Source organism: Orbicella faveolata, unplaced genomic scaffold, assembly GCF_042242905.1.
Source record: "Orbicella faveolata isolate gen_17 unplaced genomic scaffold, um_ofav_v1 contig_1, whole genome shotgun sequence".
Taxonomy (NCBI): domain Eukaryota; kingdom Metazoa; phylum Cnidaria; class Anthozoa; order Scleractinia; family Merulinidae; genus Orbicella; species Orbicella faveolata.
The window spans coordinates 13,376,658-13,397,500 of NW_028301536.1; the positions used below are offsets into that span (position 1 = coordinate 13,376,658).

A 20,843-nucleotide genomic window follows, 5' to 3' on the forward strand; every position below is an offset into this window, starting at 1 on the left:
AAAATTTCGTCCACGAAGTCTGCTTCGTGCAAACTCTTAAATGATCAAAGGAACCTAAATGAAATCCTTGATTTCGTTCGTGATCATGGTCAAAGAAAAGTCCCTACTCTGGACCTTCTCCTTCTTTGACATCAAGGGAAGAAGCACCGCCGGAAGTCGATTCAGAGACGGGCCTAAGGAACACAATCCACCTGTTTAACCGGATAAGATTCCCCGTGAAGTGGAAAGTGACTGATTCGACCACTTACAATATCTCACTAAAATGTCTAATTTTGGATTATTGCAACTCCGCGAAGAGTACTTAAGGGTTCTAGGATGGATTGGTGACAGTTAAATTTCCACCTTTGAAAGAAGAAGACAACATTTTGGATCAAAGAACATCTTTAGTAAGCATGAAAGGTAAGGTCTTTTTCCATGATGTTTTTCGTTGTAGTGAGTTCGATTCAATCTATAACACGCAGCTTTTGGTTCACTCTTGTCTGAGAGCATGCTAATACGACTCTAATATAATCGACATAGACAGGGCAGGTTGACGATAAACTTAGTACTAAAAGAACCGTTTAACATGTAGTACTTACCATTACCAAATTTCAGTTGGAGAGAAGAAGCATTTTACTGAATCGGGGCATGGACCCCTGATTGAATTAAACTTGATTAGGGGTGACAGAAGCTGCTTGAATTGTAGTTTTGTATGTTCTCTGTTTAAAATTCGGCTCAAAAACGAACATCAGTTCACAGTACTTCTATAACAAGCTTTTTAATTAACCATGAAACTTGCATGCTGTGCTCCAGCCAATTACAGCAAAGGATTTGTTCGCCAATCAGCTTTCAAATTGATTGTTTGAGCACACGCGTGTGTTCCCGCGCCTACCACGGGTAACCAAGCATTGATGACGTCACTGACCGTTGACTGATTGCTTTTCTTCGCAGTTTTGTTTGCCGTGTTATCTGCTATGATGGCAATTTCCATCATACAGGCAAAGGACATATGTCAATTAGATGTAACGACAAAAGCACAATTTAACAAATTGTTTCCAATGCTGCTAACATTTGGAGTGGACGTCCTTAAGACAAAGGAAACAATAATTGTAAGTGTCTTCAATAAATCTCTAAAGATATAAAGTTTTGATAAAGCGTTAATCATCAAACCAAGTTGAATTAATCAGTGCGTCAGAGTATTCTTGTCTGTGATAAGCCAGCATTTGTATAGATGACTGCAAGAGTTTAATGGAGAAATTGGGGAATACCTTCATTATCTTTTTTTCTTAATTTGTTGAAAGCTGTTTTTTAATACCACTCTAGGCTAAAAGATGGTTCAATGACAGTTACGAGACAGCAGACATAAAGTTATCAACGTTTAGAAGGCCACAAAGTATGAATAAGACTTCGGTAAGAGCTTTTTTTTACAGTGTATACTTATACAATTCGAATGGTGTTAACATTTGTGGTCCAGGCATTCAAAGTGAATCCTCTTGTTCAGATGTCACTTCGAAAAGATGGAGTGGAAATCACGATTGTGTTACGTTAAGAAAATGGCTAGAAAGGCCATAAAGGCTAGAAAAATGGGAAATAAACAAACAATAAATATAAATAATTTAAATTAGAGGTACCTTGATAATGATGTCAGCAACATCGAAACGTCGGACAACTCTAATTTTATTATTTCTCTTAAAGTTTTTCAGTAAACCGCTAATAAACATAAATTTGAAAGAATAGCTAGAACCAAATAGGACTTTATAATTACCAGCCTTGAAGTCATTATGTCTCCTATTGACACAAAACTATATCAGTACCGCATGGAGTGATTTTCACTTGAGTGTTGAGAGTAATTCGCATTTTCTTTGGTTTTGCATTACTACCTTGAGCGGTTGGCGCCATTTCAGTTAGGTATCACATTAGAAGTAAAACCAAAAACAATTGTGACTGGTTCGTACGCATTTTCCGTTGCGCTTTGGGTCCGCCAAATTTATTTGCTTTGAGTTTTGATTGGTTCACTGGGTTGTGTAGTATGTAATTGGCCAGAGTGCTAGTGATTACGTTGGTTTTACGACACTCAATTTTAAATGGCTCCATTTTGAATTAATACTGTCACTACAATGTTCATTTTCTTCAGCTCCAGAACACGTTAGAAATCAATCGTCGTATTTTGAAGGCATTCATCCCGAATATGAGCAAATTCAAACGGCAATTTGGTGCCTTCGTAACTGCCAGGGACGTGACACATCAACTTCAAGAAGTGAAATGGAAAGCTAGAAATATCATTAACTTTATTCAAGCGATTGAAAATGCTCTACGCAAGGTAACTGAACTAAAATTAATTTCAATTCTACTGATACTTTACTGCAAAGTTGAAAGTCCAAACTTGACATCCGTACGCAACATTTCGACATAAATTTCTTATTTCAGAACCAGGAGTTAGCACATCCTCTACTTGAGTGAAGTTTTCCCCGAAAAAATCACATCCTGATAACAACATAGTATTTGCTTAATCTCTTTACTACAGCTCGCCCAGCCAAGTACAGCGGTCGTCCGTCCCATCACAAGCGCTGCCATTAACGCAACTCGCAGCTCCCATGGCGTTTCTACTAGTACCCAGAGCCCCGCAGTAGCAAGACCACAGGCGACAGTTTTAGCGCTTCATGACATCGCTTTACAAGCGTCCGCCATGTTGGACGATTTGTACACCAACATTGTAACGATGCAAGTGGACTTCTTGAAAGTATCCAGGACGACGTGCCCCACGAAATAAAGTAGACATGTGATCTCATGAAGCTTAAGGAACACAATATTTATTCTGCGGGATAGGCTAATATTAACTAACTAGTAATTCAAGTAGTATACAAATGTGAATAGCCAAGGGTTAATGAAGGTTCGTTGAACTATCAGTAAGGCAATATTTGCTTTAAATTGTAATTTGTCATTATATGACCGTAGCGTAGCTTACTGTCTCCATGAGACGTTATAGATTGGTACAAAGAAATGAAATAAATACAAGGGGGACAAATAGTTACTGTAAGTTTCAACAATTGGTTGGAAATAAACTTGATTAAGAATTAATGTTAAGGTCTCCTGTTTTTGAGTTGTTATTGAATTTTGGAAAACTTGCTTTTAAGTTTCAATTATATTTCTTGCTGTGTATCTTGCAGCACGGTTCTTTTTTCTTCTGCGCAACTATTTAGCAATTAAATTATGAGCTCGAGATTTCTGTGAGAGGATAGTTGATAAGGGCGAAGGCGGAATCATTTAATCAAGAGTGAATAATCTAATTGCTTAGGTAGAATCCTGATTCCAAAATAAGGCGCAACTTAGCACCACTCTATTGGGTCTGCGTTTGTTGCGTCTTCTGCGCGACTGCGTATGTTGCTGCGAAAAAGTCAAAGCTGGTTGCATTAGATGGGGTTTGCATGGTGGCCATCTTCTGGACTAAAACAATTTAAAAAGAAAGCAATCCAGATTTTAATAACGATTTTTCCAGAATTTGTGTAACAAACACTTTATATTGTTTCCTGCTCGCATTTTGTTGGTCTCAAACTATTAATTTCTCTTTAATTCAATTCGTTATGACGACATTACACCAGCTAGGCAATGAAACTAGTTTCTTAACCTCTTGTTTTCACGGGAAGAATTTGTCATAATACAGAACACGCGGAACTGTGACTGCTTTAAGTGAGGTTTTGATAGCCCTTAAATATTTTATTGTGAAAAGACATTTTTAACATTGTTCCTAGAAAGGAAAACACTTCTGTATTCACAATAACATAATGACTGTGCTTGTACAGTTGAATCTTTTTTCTAATTGAACAGAAACTATTCACAAGATCAGCGAGAATACTTCATCAAAGTTTACAAATTGTCCATATCTTATCCTGAGCAAAAAATTATTGATTTCACCGCTCAAGTTAGCTGTGAGCTGTATGTTGAGTTTAAATTGTTGAGTTACCTTGTAATAACTTTCGGTGTTTTGCGATCACATGGGAAGAAAATTCCGAGATAAGGACAACAATCTTTTTTCTTATCTTCGTAAAAGTTGTAATTCAAGATTTCTTTGTTAACTATGCCTAACTCGATTCAAAGACAAAAGTTAGTAAACATCATGTAATAGGCCATTTCCGAGTGACCTTGTGCCTCCGTTTCAAAACGAGTCCTTATACATGACGTTTCATATGGAAATAGGTTTGATTTACATGAAAATGGACCTGTAGGCATTTTATATGAGTGGTTTCACACGAAGACCTTTTTTGACAGAGGCAAAAACCAACTCGGCAATAGCCTATTCACCGACCATTTCTGTTTTGTAGAAGTCTACCATAATCTCATTTCGAGAAGGTCATTAAGAACGCACTGAGAGATATGGTTAGCTACTATGTTGAAGGACGTAGTTATACGCATGCTTGGAAAGAAATGCTGCTGATCAGCTCTAGGAGAGCTGGAAAGCCCCAGAGGTTTTCGATACTGAAATTAAGGTGGCTTACTACAGGTTTGATGGATTATGACAGCCCAGCTTCTACCTCTTTTGAAAAATGTTTCAAGATGTTTTCCTTTCTCTGTTTACTGTTTACTTGAGTCTTTATACCATTCTATATGAAACTTGAACAATCAAACGTCAACAAATGGACAAAATGAACGACCGAATACCTAAGGAGAGACTTGGCACCAGTGGGTTAAATCACGTTTTTCTCATAATCTGCCCGTATGACCCCTCAGGAATAAGAAATTGGCTCTGATTCAACATTCACGCAAAGTAAAATAAAAATCTGTAAAACAGATTTTTCGCAAACTAAGAAAATGTGAAATCCAAAGTAGCTCAAAATACACGGGTAGATTTTGAGAAAAACGTGATTTAACCTACTAGTGGTCAGTCTCTCTTTGGGTACTCGGTCATTCATTTTGGCCATTTGTTGACGTTTAATTGTTCAAGTTTGCACAGAGAATGGTAAAAGACTTAAGTAAACTGTAAATAGAGAAAGGAAAAACATCAAATTTTTCAAAAGCGTTAGAAGTTGGGCTGTTATAATCCATCAAAACTGTAGTAAGCCACCTTAAAAGTTTAAAAAAGAGTCCAGTCGACAAATAAATATTTACGGTAAAAGAAAGCAAAACGAAAGATGAAAATCTTTATTGGTTATCAACTGAGAAAACGGAATAGCAAAGAATGATAACTTGCTTTTATCAGCTGTTGTTTCGAGCTTTAATTTTGCTTCTTGTTAAACCTTTTAGTGATGGTTAACGTTTGTCGGTAGCTCCAAAAAACGCGACAGAAACGAAGATTCCTCGCTGGCCAGTCTACTTGGCTCCAAGGCTTACCGTGTCAAAAATGAGAAATCATTTATGCATCCCTTAACTTCGCTGCGATTTTTCTTAAATTTTCTCCCAAGCATCGGCTCCATTTTAAAATTTAGTATAACGAAATTGATCTATAGTAGGACATTAAAAGATCATAATAGTAAATGATCATGATCACGGGGGAACAGATGTCAAGTTTAGCTGTGAAGCACTCTTTTAACTGACTTGTCCTAAGTCTTCTTTTGTGAGAGAATATTGTTTAGGCCCAAGGATGATTAGCTTTTACGCACCTTGTCACGCAATCTTCCTTCGTGGGGAAAGAAGATTGCGTGACGAGCCCAAAGAGAGCGTCTGTGTAGGGGGCTAAAGGATGATAGGAAAGGGAGAAGAGAGGCAGATTCTTCGTCTTCCCTCCTTCCCACCACCCCTTGCGCGTTGCAATTTTTCACAAGAAGCGAGTCGGCTTTCTTAATGAAATATTTCCAAAATAATAATTTTGAAAATTATATTTTTAATACTGACGTACTATTTCGGTTGCCCTCGTCACCAAGACTTTTAATGTACTCGGCCCGCATATAGACTTGTAAAGAACTCGGATTGAAAGTGTTGTGACTTTCTGTAAGCGAGTCAACTAGCTCTGCAAGAAATTCTGAAAGATGCAGAACAGAACTGTAGCGAACAGAAACTCTTCTGTGGAACTTGGAATTATTCCTTTCGGCTCCTCGTTTAGCAAACAATACAGCAATAACTTTCCTGGTCTGAAAGACATTATGGAAAAAAGATATTTATTTTGGTCCATTTATTTAATTACAAGTACCTGCATATTTTTAAAAGGAAACGTACTCCTGTTAAGGAGCTGCTTTGTAGATTGTGTTGCCTAACAGTCTTATTAGTTTTTGTATGGAGGACGGTTTGCAATCATTATCTGTCATCTTAATCTTCCCGAATCTTTACTATCCTTTTTTCATTTCTGGTTTATTTTAACCTTTTTGGTCTTTTTCTATCTATCATTATCACAGTTCATGGCTTTAAATGACAAATTATATTGACCTAATGCCTTTCGGATAAATCAAATAGAATACTCAATTATTCACACAAAGCTCCTTTGGTATTTTTTTCAAGGATGGAAGTTGGGGTCCACCTTTTTGAATTCTCCAGATCATTAATAAAACTACGATAAAGGGAGAGCAGTATAACAGAATCAATAGAGCTTAACGGTCTTACAGATGCATTAATGTAGCTGGATGCAGTCATGTGCATGCCAGCCCTCACCGCAAGAGCTAAACAACTACAGGTAGAACTAGAAACAAAACGATCGTACTAACAAATTTGACCATCCGGTGTGGTGATTTTATATAATGCTTGTATGGCAATATAGTAAAGACAAAAATTTCCGTGAAGTGCATTAGAAACTCGAAGTTCATTGATAAGTAATTCCAAGCTCTTCACTGCCATTGTAAACTGCGAAGAAACCGCTCGTATCTTCAGTTTAAAGGTTTCACTTAGTCTAAACAACGAGTTTAACAACCAAAACATGAAAACTCAGCCAGCGACATCGACATATTCTCAAACGCTTCTATATTGTTCACACGATCAAATTTTGTTTCTATCTATAGTAGGCAGCATCTCCCTGTGTTTACCTTCTTTATATCCATCCCACGCCTGACAAACATAATCTGACTTTGAACTTTTTAAAATTCAATGACATTGTTTTCAGTCGGTGTAAACTGGCAAGACAAAAGTACAAGTCGCCCATGATATTTCTTCAATTCTTATACCCTCAAGACCAGCTGATTACCCGGCCACTTAAAGAGACTGAGACTTTCTTCAAATGAGCAATATCTGCGTTAAAATCAATTGAGGAAAGCTAGTAGAGTTGGATGCTATACTAACGGTTTGCCTAATATTGTACTGACTTGACTCACGTCGACTGCAGAATCAAAACATGGGATATACACTCTGCTCGTATGAGATCTAAGGACATGTTCATGTTCTAGGTCTGTACCAAACTGAATTTAAACCTAATTAGGATTTTCTTGAATTAGCACTGTGTTACACACCCTTGCAGATAAAAGGAACATAAACGAAGACAGGAATTGTTTGAAAATTAGTACAATCGCAGTTTGCTTACCTTTGAAATTATCATGGATGTAAATATAGCAATGACAACAAATGACTCAAGCGGAAGATTTCTCCTTCTAAACGAAGCGAAGACGTTTAAGTTGCATCTTTTTTGCCTTCAATGTCTCAACAAACCGCACATTTTGTCTCGTGCTTCATAAGTGCTCAGAATCAATCGCTACAGGACTAAACGCCTTTAGGCATTCCATGCAACACAGGCTCGCCAGCAAGAGTTATCCGATGTATTGTTGAACTGATGGTAATCGGAAGAACCCCGCCTGAAGTTCCAACAGCGGACGTGGTTTGATTCAACAGTGGGAGACATAATCATTATTAAATTCAGCAAAAATTAATAACATTGTTTTGTTACCACTATAAGTTATGACTGACATGATTATTGTCCTAATTTAGTTATAAAAGACTGAATTGTTAAAACATGAACCATCAAGTTATTGGTTAAGGTTTTTGAAATTTGTTTGTATTAACCAGACTGTCTTGAATACCAAAATAAATTACACTTTAGAGATATTTGTAGATGCTTGAGAAACGAAATTGCAAAGTAGTTTTGTAGGGTTTGCTTTGCCACCTGTTCGGATGACTAAAGAAGAAACTTAATTTAGACACCGGATGGCAAAACTTCTGCAACTTTTCATTGCTTCTTGTAGCAGTCGGGAAAGAAAACTTGCTCAAAACTCTTAAATTAGACCTTCAACTGACAAAGCAGGAACTTGAAAATAGGTATATAAAGATGGATACTTCGATGGTTCAATATTCAAACCTACAACTTCAAAGCGGACAGCAAGAGAATTTTCAAGTTGGAAAAAAACGGCTTAAGAAAAGACAAGATGGCAAGTAAGTGTACAAGTTGTGTTATCCAATGACAGACCGTATTATCAGCTAACCTGTTAACCTGTATAAACCTTAGTCTGGCGTTGTTTGCCACAATAATTAGTTATTTATTTCTCTTCGACCAGTGGTCAAATGTTCTTCAACTCCACCTTTGGTTATTTTGTCTGACAATGAACTTTTCCCAGTAACCTGAAAAGTTTTAGTTCTCAAAACGTATCATCACATTGTTTCTACAATGTTTGTTCGTCTCAGTTTGATTGTGTGAGTCAGTGTATGATGTTAGTGAACTTTATTTCAAAAGGTTATTACTCTAGGCAATAAACTCAGTCACCAATTTTTTTTGGCAGTGTTATAAGATCTTCTAAAATGCTCTGCGCGTTAATTTTGATCAAAAAGACCAAGTGACTGAAAAGATTCGGAATGGATGTAAATATGACGCACGAAGAGATTCAGTTTATTCTGAAAATAATTTTCCACCTCCTTAGAAGAATTTAAAAAAAGATACATACTAAAAACAGTTGCAATTGATGACAATACAGTCGTGAAAACTTGAGGCTGGTTTTGACTGGTGCATCAGGGATAAGTAAGTGAAGACACTTGAACACGGAACAAGCGGAGCAAACATGTTTCATACTTCTGTGCCTGTGTTAAGCAAAGGCATACGTCGCAAAGAGAACACCGGTTACATCATAAGCAAAAGGCAGAATCATAATTCACTCTGCGAAAAAAATCGCAACTCCGTGATATTTTTTGACAATTGAGGAGAACTTGTAAATCTCAACCTTATTTCATTTTTGCATATACTTATTCTTAATATTATTTTTATTTCGCAGGTCCTCGAACAACATTCTTCCCAATAATTTGTGCTACATTTCTTCTCCTGGTTATGTTTAACGATAATCCTGCACTTGCCGGCTGCCCTCGTGGGGGTCGATGCTCGGGGATCCTCGGCCTTCGTCGGGATTTACGAAATACTATCACTGCACTGATTCCTACGTCACGTCTCCTGGCTGGCTTGACAGCTAGAGCTTACAATTACACGGTGAGTGAAGCGTATAAAATTGTTATAGGTAAACAGCTTTCTATCAATTTCTTAATCTCATGTAAAAAAGATCGAACTGCAAGTTTTAGGGAACAGGTAGGCTAGTAGCTCAGGGGTTTCAAGTATACATTAACATCATGAGTTCTTCTGTCAGTCATGAAATGATAATTTTTTTCACTTCAGAGAATCAAGAAGCAAAGAATATTCTGTTGTTCAGCATTCGCCGGCCCAGAGAGGTCCAAAACTCAGTGGAATCGAAGCTATACATTGACGCAAAAAAATTATGCTAGTGATTTACACCTTTAATTTCTCTTTTTATTTATTTTCAGAATTTTGAGTTTAACGTCACAGATTTCTGTAACCCTACATGCAACTCCTTGACCCTTTCACTGATGGCGAATATGAATTTAACCACATCTAGCAGGAAAAATGCATTGGTAAGACTTGTTTTTTCACACTATTTTACTGCTGTACTGTTTCATCTGTTGTCTTTAATCTTCTTGTTTTGGCAAATTGTTATAATGGCAAATTGCAACAGTGATCGGACATTGAAACCACAAGATAAAGGTTTACACTAGGTACTTGACCGTTGGCAGGAAATGAAACCCACTTAGATAGACACCTCGTCGAAACGGGTACTTTCAAAGGTCCCTGCGTTTTGAAATTTAGACTGAAAGGGAAAATAATATCCAAATAATACTTACTGAATTTATTGAGGTAGGACTGATGAAGCGATAATACATCGAAAATGAACAAGGCTGGTTTGAACTGGTTTCAATACAATCCTGCAGGCGAACATGTGTGATCCTTACCGACAGAACATATACCACTCACCAAATTAAAAAAACTTACACTCCAGTATATAACAATATTTTTGTGCCTAATATCTTACAGAGAAGCACGCTCTTGGAGTTTCACCGAAGAGCTACTCTCGGATACATTCAAGAGCTTGCGCAATCAATGGCAGAGCTGTCACGTGTGCAGAAAGTGGCAACACCTCCAGCTTATCTGAAGAAAGTAGACGACTTTATGCGGGATCCATTGAAAGACTTGATCACAAAGGCAGTCAAAATTGTAAGTCAATTTTTGTAACAAATCTGCATATATTCTGGCAGTAAGTGCTAGGAACAAACTAACATGCATATGTCACCGCCTTTAAAGCCTCCCAGCAAATAATGTAACTGGTGCAAAGACGCGTAGAATTTAAAGTAGCGGATTGTAATGAGATACACCGGCAACCAGTTGTTGGCTTTGTTATTGACTAAGTCTCCAAAAACAAAATGGAAATTCATTTGAATAATCAGAAACAGTTCAGCGATAAAAAGCAAACTGTAGACGCGGTAAAGAACACTTACATTAACAAAGGTATGGCACTCGATAAGCGTGCTGTTAAATGCCGGAAAGAGAGGTTACCATACTTTGTTAATATCTATACCCATCCTGCTTCCCTGTGTGATTCATTTCAGGATAGAAAACTCAGAAATCTTCCCGCGCTCAACATGACAGCTGGTCAGCAGCACTCCTTTACACCCATTCGGCCCCAGTCCCTGAACACAGTGGCCTGTCATATTTCGCAGTGTGTTTTAAGCGACCTGTACGTGGTGGCAAATTACATGGTGGTAGACTTTCCAAAAATGAGAAGTGGTTTGTGAATGGAGAAGTGAAGTCTTGATCATGATATCAAGAATGGATATTTACTTCAAATTAACACATAGTTATAGCCTTTTATAAATTGAATTTATTTATTTCTGAGCTGACTTGCAGTTTCATAGTAGCTATGTAATTGTGCAAACTATTTCGGAAGGAAAAATTTTATTAAGTGGAAGACCAGGATATGTATTTAAATGTAATGTCTATGGCCAATGAAAATTAACATGGAATTAACAATTAATTTCTTGTAATTTGCAGAATTAAAAACGTAAAAGGAATTAATAGCATTAGTCTTATTAAAAACACCATTGTCATTTATGTATATCTTTCTTACAAATAAACTCCAGATTTATGCAAAGTGCGTGAGTTATTTTAATTTTCGTTGTCCACGATTCAAAAGTCCAGGCCAAATCTATCCTGCAAGGCAACCATACGAGAGAATCGAAACTTCGTGTTAGCTTATATTGTAGGTTTCTTTTGTATTAGCATGTTAAGTCATAAAGAAATGAGAATTCCTTCCGTGCATAGTCTTTATCTACAAAGTTATCGCCATGACGTTGGAAACAATATAATTAAGGTAAGCAAGGAAAACTGCGCCAAAAGAAAGACGAGTTAATTTTTTTTTGCCGTGATCTAAGAAACGCCGAGCTACGTTGAGTATAAGGAATATTTTAAATTTCAACTTATATTCTGCGGTTTCAGCTGGACTATTAATTCTAATAATTGTCGTTTATATATCTTTGCATTCGCTGATAGGTAATTTCCTGTATCTGACAGCGGATAGTCAAGCTTTATTCCGTTCTGACAGCAACTGTCTATTGATATAATAAGAAAAAAAAAATCGATGTTCTTTAATGGTGAAGAAAGTGTTAGACCATCATATGTCTAGGATTGCCATAGTAGCACGAAGATGGTGCAAAAATGGTCTTTAAAGTTATCCTGAACGTTATAAAAGGGTTCAATAACAGTTGGTGAATAAACTTCATTTCCGCTCCGCAGCTATTTTCAAATTTAACCTTTGTACGTGATCGTTCGCGCTCACTGAAAGCGTTTGATCTCTTAATTTGATAGTTCTCGCAGCACGACTTCCTTAAACTGTGAGGAGTCTTTGAGTATTAGGCCGTGTTATTAAAACCGTGTCAGTCACCATGGTTTCTTCCCATGGCACGATAATTATGTAAAAATCTACCCGTGAGTACCTGCCCTAAGATCGTTAATTATTCATTCGATTCCGAGAGAGTTGCAGAAGGAATGAAAGGTAGCAAAACATTGATATGAGCTGGAATAGTTATTAGCAAGACAACTCGACATCATGGGTCAGCATGGGTGGCGCTGAAAGCTCGAACAAAACAATGTTTCAAGGTAAGCCTTAAAGTCACGCTACACTGTTGATTTTCGACGTATCCTGAGCTGCGCGCTGGTATACATGTCAAGCGAATTTGCACGATATGGCGTGTTTACAATTACGTTACAGTCTATTACTGGGAATTGTAGTCAAGTTCAGCTCTCGCAAAATGACATTTTACGAGCGGAAAATATTAAAATAATAAACCAGTGCTCATATATAATAACTATGCTTCGAAATACAGGTTTTCAGCTAACTCCTGTAATTCTTGCATCCAAGGGCACCGGCTTATTGAGTGTATGATTTTTGAAAGTTGCTTAATTGCCGAGTTTGAGCCTTGCGAAAAACTAAAAAGGATTCTGCAAGTCGATGCAAAATGTGGTATTCTTTTCTCCACCTTTGTTTCATTTGTGTTTAGTTGACTGTCTATATATAGTTCTCTGTTAACGGCTTGGATGCAGGAAAGATTTTTTTAGGCGGTTTTCAAGAATAATGTTATATTCAAAGATTCTTATATCTCACAAGTGAAGGAATACAAGCATATGTATTAATTCACCTGTATGCAAATATAAATCTTGCCGATGAATTATTCTTTCAAATGACTTTTCTTGGATATTCAGTCCAACATCGTTTCGCAAGCTGGCGTTCAGTCTTAAAAAGCTTTTCAATGCGTTCCTTCGGTCATATTGAGGCATGCTATGTTTTGAAAATTAACAACAGCAAGGATATATTATGGCATATCACGACTTCCTTGTACTGATTTACGTAAGAAATTTCGAACAAGTTTGTCTTTGTCACATCTTCCAAAATATAAATATTTCAGTCTGCTTTTGTCAAATCAAGAAAAAACACCTTTTCAGCTATTATTTAACTATATGCGGGCTCTCAGTGATTCGCCCATAGTGAAAAACATTGGGAACCTCGTTCAAAGACAAAATAATTGCTTTTCTGCGTGACGAGTTTTCAATACAATTCTATTCAAGGTGAATACTATTAATTATACCCCGGTAAAAATGTAATAGATACAAATAGTTCGCGAGGGCGGACAAGAAGCCTGGAACCACTAATGTTTTTATTTTGTTTTTGATAAAATGGCAACAGTACATGAAAGTCGCTGAGTTGATAAATATGCAAGAAAGAACCAAGCGGGACTCCTTAATCTATGGAGTGGTGATCGAAGCTTGAATCGAGCACGAATGCAGTCAGGATATTTTAAAACAGGGAGCGCGCAGTTCTTGAAAGACGTAAAGAATTTAGCTATACGAACGTAGATTTAGCGAAGACAACCCAAAGTCGAAAGAAGGCGGAAGCGGCAGCGCGCTTGGAATCCTGGACACGGCTGTACCTAAACTCAGTTGATCCAGTGCTCGCGCCGCTCCCGGCGCCGCTGCCCTTGTGATAAGATCAAGACAACCGCGATCATGACGCATTTCATGAATTTCACGTCACAGCCAGAAAGATTATTTCTGGGGGATATGCATCACTTGAATTAAAAGGCATTAAAACTTTAACATTACCATTATTACTTCTATCTTGTAGGATTTACGGTATTCTCGCGAACTGCAGTAATGTCGTGTTTTGTAATAATTGGTGTAAATTGTTACATCTGACATTTATCACGTTTTGGACTGAATACCCTTCATAAATTGCCTGTCGAAAACTGAAAATTTTTAATAATCCCGCCAAGCTGTCGTAAAACGCAACGACACATTGTCGGTCATTGTCATGTTTTTATGTTTTGTGTAATAAGCTGCAATCAAAACGGGACTCTTCAATGTTAGTCAGTGTCGTATCGCATCACAGTCCCTAGTGAAACAGGTTCAACTGTCGTAACGAAAGGGATGGAGAATATCGAACTCCAAAACTAGTTGACCAACCAACCAGGTAGTGTAAAGTCCGCTTCCTTAACATAGCGCAAACGTGAAGAAATTTACTCAAGCTAGAACTCAAGCTTTACTTTGACATTATGTTTCTCGTTGCTTTTTCTTTTCATGATGTGAAATTAGCCGCCGTCGAAAATTACAGAGTCGGTAAAGAAGACGGCGGTAAAATCAATTTCGTATAAAACTTGAAAATTTGACAATTGCGAAATTAAAAAATAAAACCCAGCTAAAGATTAAGATAAAGCTCAAACTGAAGCCGGAATTTAACTTTGCTAGATATAGAATCGTGCAGCATACTTTTCACTACCAGACTAAAATGTAAATGTGTGAAAAACGCGACCGAACGATTTCTAAAATAACTATTTCTCTCCAATTTAGTAAGCACAATTTTTTTCTTAGTGTCTTCCTTCTAAACTGGTTGTCGCTGTTTCAAAGGGTAAAATTAGATACACGAATGTACTATTACAATTTGAGCTAGGCTTATTAATTCCAAATTGCGGCAATTTTTTATTAACATTTGAGCAATTTGCGATAGGTGCGTTATTAAAAAAGACGATAAACATTATCACAACTTATGACAGGTGTTAGAAATCAAGACAGCTGTCAAGACTTTTTGCGACTAGTGTCTGCAAGGGGTGGTGAATGGTCCTTCAAAATCTCGCAATTGAGGAAGTCAAAATATCTCCGGCGGGCACGCTAGTCTCCCGTTCTCGCAAAGTCTCGCATTTACCATTCACGGCCCCTTCTTCAGCGTTTCATGATTACATTTTATGACAGGGCTAGCGAATTCATACATATTCTATTTTCGATCTGATGTTCTTTTTGTGCAGTAGCTAAACATTCCCGTTCACCGAATTCAGAGGAGGATAGTAACATGCTGCCTCGCAAAAGTCCCTCACCGAGCCGCAGAAGCTATACAGACGATGAATGCCATGATCCTGAGGCAAAACACACTTCTAAGTTTGGGCATCTGAAGCAAGTCGTCAATGGTAAGCCTTTAATACAGTACAACTCTGGCAAACATGTTGTAAGCATAATGACGTAAGATTGCAGTAAAATCGCTAACCTTGCAAGGACTTAATAACGGAAACATTTGTTGACCTCATTAGCATATGACTTTGACAAGGGAAGACATGGTACTATATGAAACTTGCGGGTTTGTGAAACTCCGTAATGGGTCATGTTAATGAGTTATTTTGAGCTCCCACAATGTCATGTCATGTTGAAGGGGATATAAGCTTGCTGAAAACTGTAAAATTCCTGGTGGATAAAAACACTACTATACTAAGCCCATACATTTCTTGCTAAATTTCAATTTTTACTTCGCATCGCACTAAAGGGTTCTGATAGCCACTGATCATGCCATTCTCTTTCATACCGTAAATCCTCGAATTAGCGCCCCCTCCCCCTCGAATAAGCGCCCCTCCTATCGGCCGAAATTAAACTAAGCGCCCCCTCCCCTCCCCCCTTTTTGTGGACGAGTAATGAGACAACAAAGGGTGTATAGTTTTCATCATGTAGTAGTAGATTTGTAAATTGTTTCAGCTTGTGAACACGTTTAGTGAAAACGTTGAACACGTTAAGTACTAACGGTGCCGCGATTTAAACTTTAGGATCAGCTTTTTATGTCAAGAAACAGCTTATGTTGGTGTTTACGCGCAGGTGATATATTAAGAAAATGATCATGTCAGGCTACGATTTGGGAAAAATTAAATAAGTGTCCCCCCCCCCCCCCTCGAATAAGCGCCCCCTCGAATTAGACTACGAGGAGTCCCTCTTTCGCTTAGTCCGTCGTTGCGTGACGCGAAAGAAAACCGTGAGACAAAAATGGCCGCGCGAAATCCTGGAGGCGAGGATTTCGCGCGGTCATTTTTTTCTTGCGGTTTTCTTTCGCGTCACGCACGACGGACTAAGCGAAAGAGGAACTACTCGTAGTCTACCCTCGAATAAGCGCTCCCCCCCCCCCCCCCGTCTTATCCTAAATTTGAAATAAGCGCCCCGGGCGCTAATTCGAAGATCTACGGTATTCATCATGTTCATAGAAGTCTTTTTTAAATTGGTAACGTTAGCGAGAGATCTGGGAACGATATTGAATCGAACACCTGCCTTCCAGCGGTTTTTCCAAAACAAACCAATGTCATGCGCAGTGGATGCATGCGGTTCACCTGTTAATTTTTCGTCGAACGGTGACTCGGTTTGCTGAATTTTGGCAGCTTCGAATGTCTTGAAATAATGGGTCAAGATTTAGGGAAAACAAGCAGGCTTCTAAGTAAGCGGCGTGCATGTTCTGTTGTGAAAAATCTACGGTTCATTTATCAACATAACTGATTTACACTGCTCGTCTTGTTGAAGGCATTCGACGAAAAGGTGGAAAAAGAGGCTTGGAGACGAAAGCAGATCTACTGTCTTCTACCGGCAAGTATAAAATTCCCAGTCTCACCTTGGAAAAACTCAGTGGCAACGTTTCGTTAGGGGGAAATTGGGGTATAGAGCATAAGACGTTATCGTGGGTTTTATGGCCACCTAACTTTTTTCCAGAGCTATATACTTATTTAAGCTTACATGTACAAGTATAAACTGAGACAAGCTTTGTACGTGTTCGTATGCTTAGACTTTCAATATGATAATGACTTACTAGGTAATTAGCTTATTTGATATATAGATATATTTTGCTTATATTGAAAGTCATTTTATTCGTGCACTTCACAAGAGATACAAATAAACTATAGATGATGGCAATTTTAACTCAAAGCTCATAATCCGTTTGTTATGGTTATTAGCCTAATATAAATATTGCAGAGGTTTATATGTAAGTTTAAATATCCAGGGTTTTAGCAATTTCGTTAGCTCAAGTCTGCTTTACATTTGCGTCTTTAAGATCTGGCTAATCTAGAGAATGCTGTTGTAGAAACAGGTTATTCCCATTTAATTCACACGCTAAACATGCATGGATAACATTAATTTTGTTCCTTGGTTCAAAAACATTTTTAGCATCCATTTGGCAAGTTTTGTTTTTAAGATTTATTGAGATTTAGATTAAGGGATCTGAGGCAAAGATTTATTGCTGTTCGAATTTTTGAGCAACAATGTTTCTTAGTTTAGCGAGGGTCGTACAGGGTGTCTCTGTTATGGTTCACGAATGGAAAAAATAAAGAATCACAGATATAAAAATTTCGTTTACCTGAATCAAGAAAATAAGCAAGCAAGATACTCTTTTTTAATAACCTGTTCTTACACTAGAAAGAGTGTTTGAAGAAAGCAGAATCCTGGAAGGCTATCAACACTCCATGTTGCAAATTGCATACCTAAGTCCCTCTTTATAGATGACTCTAACCATTCAGAGGATTCGCCTCTCAAAATCACAAAGAATAGAGTGGTGAAATCATGAATACTGGTTAAAAATTCAAGTTTAGCAAGGGTCGTACAGGGGGGGGGGGGGGGGGGTCTCTGGCAGGGTTCACAAACGGAAAAAATAAAGGATCATGGATGACGGATATAAAAATTTCATTTTCCTGAATCAAGAAAATAAGCAAGCAAGATGCTCTTTTTTAATAACCTGTTCTTACACTAGAAAGAGTGTTTGAAGAAAGCAGAATCCTAGAAGGCTATGTACGCTCTATATTGCAAATTGCATACCCAAGTCCCTCTTGATAGATGACTCTAACCATTCAGGGGATTTGCGTCTCAAAATCACAAAGAATAGAGTGGTGAAATCACAAATACTGGTTAGAAATTCAAGTTCTTCATGAGTCACACAAAACCTTCAGGTGACAGATGACGAAGAATAATTTCCCAAATTCACGTTTCACAGAAAATAAAATCAGCTAATCACGCATCACGAATTTACCCCTGTGCGACCAGCTCTTTAGCCATGTCCTTAGACTGTGCAGACCTACGTTTTCCATCTATCATTTTTATATTGGAGAGGTAGTTTCCCCACCCAAGGCTGACTAATTTTCACTTTTCTCCAAAAATTTATGTTATTTCAGCAGTACATTTTACAAGTAAACAAATACATGTACAGTTGTTTTGCCAAACAATTATTCTTCCACTTCGCAGGAAAAACTGTCTTACTTTGTGGTGTTTATTGTCTGTTTACATGTGGTTTTGCATCTGAAGCACCATTACCAAGGCAGAGGCTCATTTGCATATCCAGTGACTTTTCTTCAACAAATTAATTCAATTTTGTTCTTCCTATGTGTATGTTAAATTATAAATGAACTTTAGTTGTATCTAAGACGATTGGGATTTTTTCCAGGCTCATATTTCCACATGTATCTTCAGTAAAATTTAACATCATTGCTAGATGAGGGAAATGTGAGTAATTATGTAAATGTTACATCTAAGTCAAATCCCTCTGCTTAGAATTGGTTTGTCTTTTGGCCTGTACCTGCATTAAGTTGAAATTTCAAGCCCTTATCTAAGCATTTTAGGATGGCATTCAATAATCTTTAAATTGGTTATAATATAAACTAGATTTTTTCAACTGAGGTAATTTTCATCTAGTTTTTTAATTATCAGTTTTCAGAGCCTGTACCTAAACTAATTACTTTTATTTTTTAATTGTAAGCACCAAAATATTTGACAGCTGTTACAGCTGTTGGAATTTCCAGTGTCTTTTTTGATATACAGTATAGACTGTATTATATTTCTTGTGTCTATGTTAGTCTAATAATATTTTTGTGTGTAGATGTGTACATTAATTTTGTCTATAAAATGCAAACATTTCAAAAAGTCCTCCCGCAGTTATGAAAATGTATAGACCTAAACCTCTTAAAGAGCCAGCCAATCTCTTTTGTGCACCCTTGTTATTACTTTGCATTTGTAATAATTATTTATGAGCACTTCACAATCAGTTCTTAAGTTATACCTTAACCTCTGAAATTTTGATTTTGGGTGATAATTTGTTTTCTAAGGAAATTTTTTAGCCAAGTAACCTTGTACAATATGTTCTAAAATTAATGTGTTTCCAAAGGTGTGCATCTATTACACGTGTACTGTAGCGTGAACGTCTGAAAGTATTGACTGTTACATGTAGTACAAACATGCATACACTTTTCGCTAGAGCTCTATCTTTTCCTGTTACTTACAGAGCACTAATTGTTTTGAATTTTATTGATATTTATGAAGTTATTTTTGTGAATTTGTAACAGACCAGTTTTCATATTTTCAGTTTTAGACTGGAGCTTAGCTTGCAATGGAGGTTCATATGGGAGATAATCATTAAAATTGCTTTTGAAAAAACCCTCTGCTGTAGCCTCAGTTGTAATTTAGTTCCAGTCCAATACAGAGAATTCAAAAGTGGTCTATTGTCAGTTAATAAGTAAGGTTAGGAAAGATAGTGACAACAGTTAGTTATTGTCAGTGTACCTACATGTACATGTACATAACCTGTACTCGGTATTAACTTTGAGGCAAATACACAGATTTCATATACTGCTTTTCTAAGATAAACCCCAGAATTTCAACCAATTCAACAAGTACTCCCGCAAGTGTAGTAGAACGGGTTGGATTAGCTTTGTGGCGGAGGAGTTCAAGAAAAATTGGCGTATCTTAGACAAGGGATATAAAACAGAACTTGTATTAAATTGAGGTCGTGATTATTATCAGTCACAGATGAGTGTCTATTAATGTCACACTTGCACACAAAATTAAAATACTAAGCAAGGTCGTTGACAACAGGAATTCTTGCTTGTTTGCTTACATGCAAGACTAAATTTTAGGGCTCTAGATGATTGGTACTTCAGTAATAACAGTTTCATTGGATAAGTGCACTATCAAGGAAGGTTTTGACCTTACTTGAGAGTGCACTTCGGCCCTTTGATGGTTTTAGGTTTCCGTGGCTACTAAGTGCAATCAGTCAAGTGAAATAATACCAGTTCACACACAATTCACCTCAAGTACACTTGAATGTCCAGTGTGAACCCACCTATTGTCTAGCTATCCATTCTCATCAGTCGAAACTTTTCATCCGTTATAGATCATGACAGTGGGGATTCTAGTTTACATTTTGGAGTACGAGTAGAGGGCATTGATGAGCTGATGTCAAATACCAAATTTTCAAGGCAGGAGTTACAAAGAATGTACAGAGGGTTTAAAAATGTAGGTGTGAAGGCAGTATAATATGTTAAATAGTTGATGGTAACAAGGCGATTTATTTTAATAACAAGTAACATGTTGCACAACATGTAATTCTGAAAATCGACCTGATTTGTAAAAATCTGTAGCTGTGTAAGATTTTGTAAATAAGGCCAAGTTTTACCTTTGCAATGCAAATTTAGAAAGTCAAAGTATCAAACCAACAAATTGAGGAATGTAAATTGGCGCAAATAAATGAGCAAACTAATGGGGTTTAAAAATCCTTCCACATAAATTAATCTTCTGTTTAATATATCTATCTTTTCTTTAATATAATTAGACTATTAATCATAACCAAATATTCAATTTTGTACATGTAGCACACTTCAGATTAAAACTGTTACACTTAGTTGAGTACTCTTTCTATGCAAGGTATTAAATAAATTCGCGTCTATTATTGGACAGAACCTATGTAGTTGATTTATTTATTTCTATTGACAAAATAATTTACAATCATGCACAAGGTTTTTCAAAGCCTTTAAATGAAATGCTATCTGTAAAAATACTTCTGTAAACTAACAAGCAGCCACTT

The 20,843-nt window shown here is 37.1% G+C and overlaps 2 protein-coding genes across 6 annotated transcripts in view; both read left to right on the forward strand.

Annotated features, from left to right (window-relative positions):
- Positions 1-8,249: 8,249 nt before the first annotated feature.
- Positions 8,250-11,455, forward strand: LOC149118156 (uncharacterized). Its single transcript, XM_089281367.1, has 5 exons — positions 8,250-8,256; positions 9,087-9,295; positions 9,625-9,732; positions 10,190-10,369; positions 10,762-11,455. Exons 1-5 carry the CDS (start codon positions 8,250-8,252, stop codon positions 10,945-10,947), a joined length of 690 nt encoding a protein of 229 aa, XP_089137493.1. The 3' UTR covers positions 10,948-11,455.
- A 577-nt stretch (positions 11,456-12,032) lies between these two features.
- The window catches only part of LOC110061273 (calsenilin-like), an 18,870-nt gene continuing 10,059 nt past the window's right edge, over positions 12,033-20,843 (forward strand). The window contains exons 1-4 of one of the 5 annotated variants that reach the window (XM_089290324.1): positions 12,033-12,307; positions 15,007-15,162; positions 16,526-16,588; positions 20,154-20,275. In XM_089290324.1, the coding sequence (XP_089146450.1) occupies positions 12,268-12,307; positions 15,007-15,162; positions 16,526-16,588; positions 20,154-20,275 (381 nt within the window). In that variant the 5' untranslated portion in view covers positions 12,033-12,267. Of the gene's footprint in view, positions 12,308-14,057; positions 14,175-15,003; positions 15,163-16,303; positions 16,443-16,525; positions 16,589-20,153; positions 20,276-20,843 lie in introns of those variants that run through there. The other 4 variants (XM_089290317.1, XM_089290333.1, XM_089290336.1 and 1 more) reach the window with 4 other exon arrangements.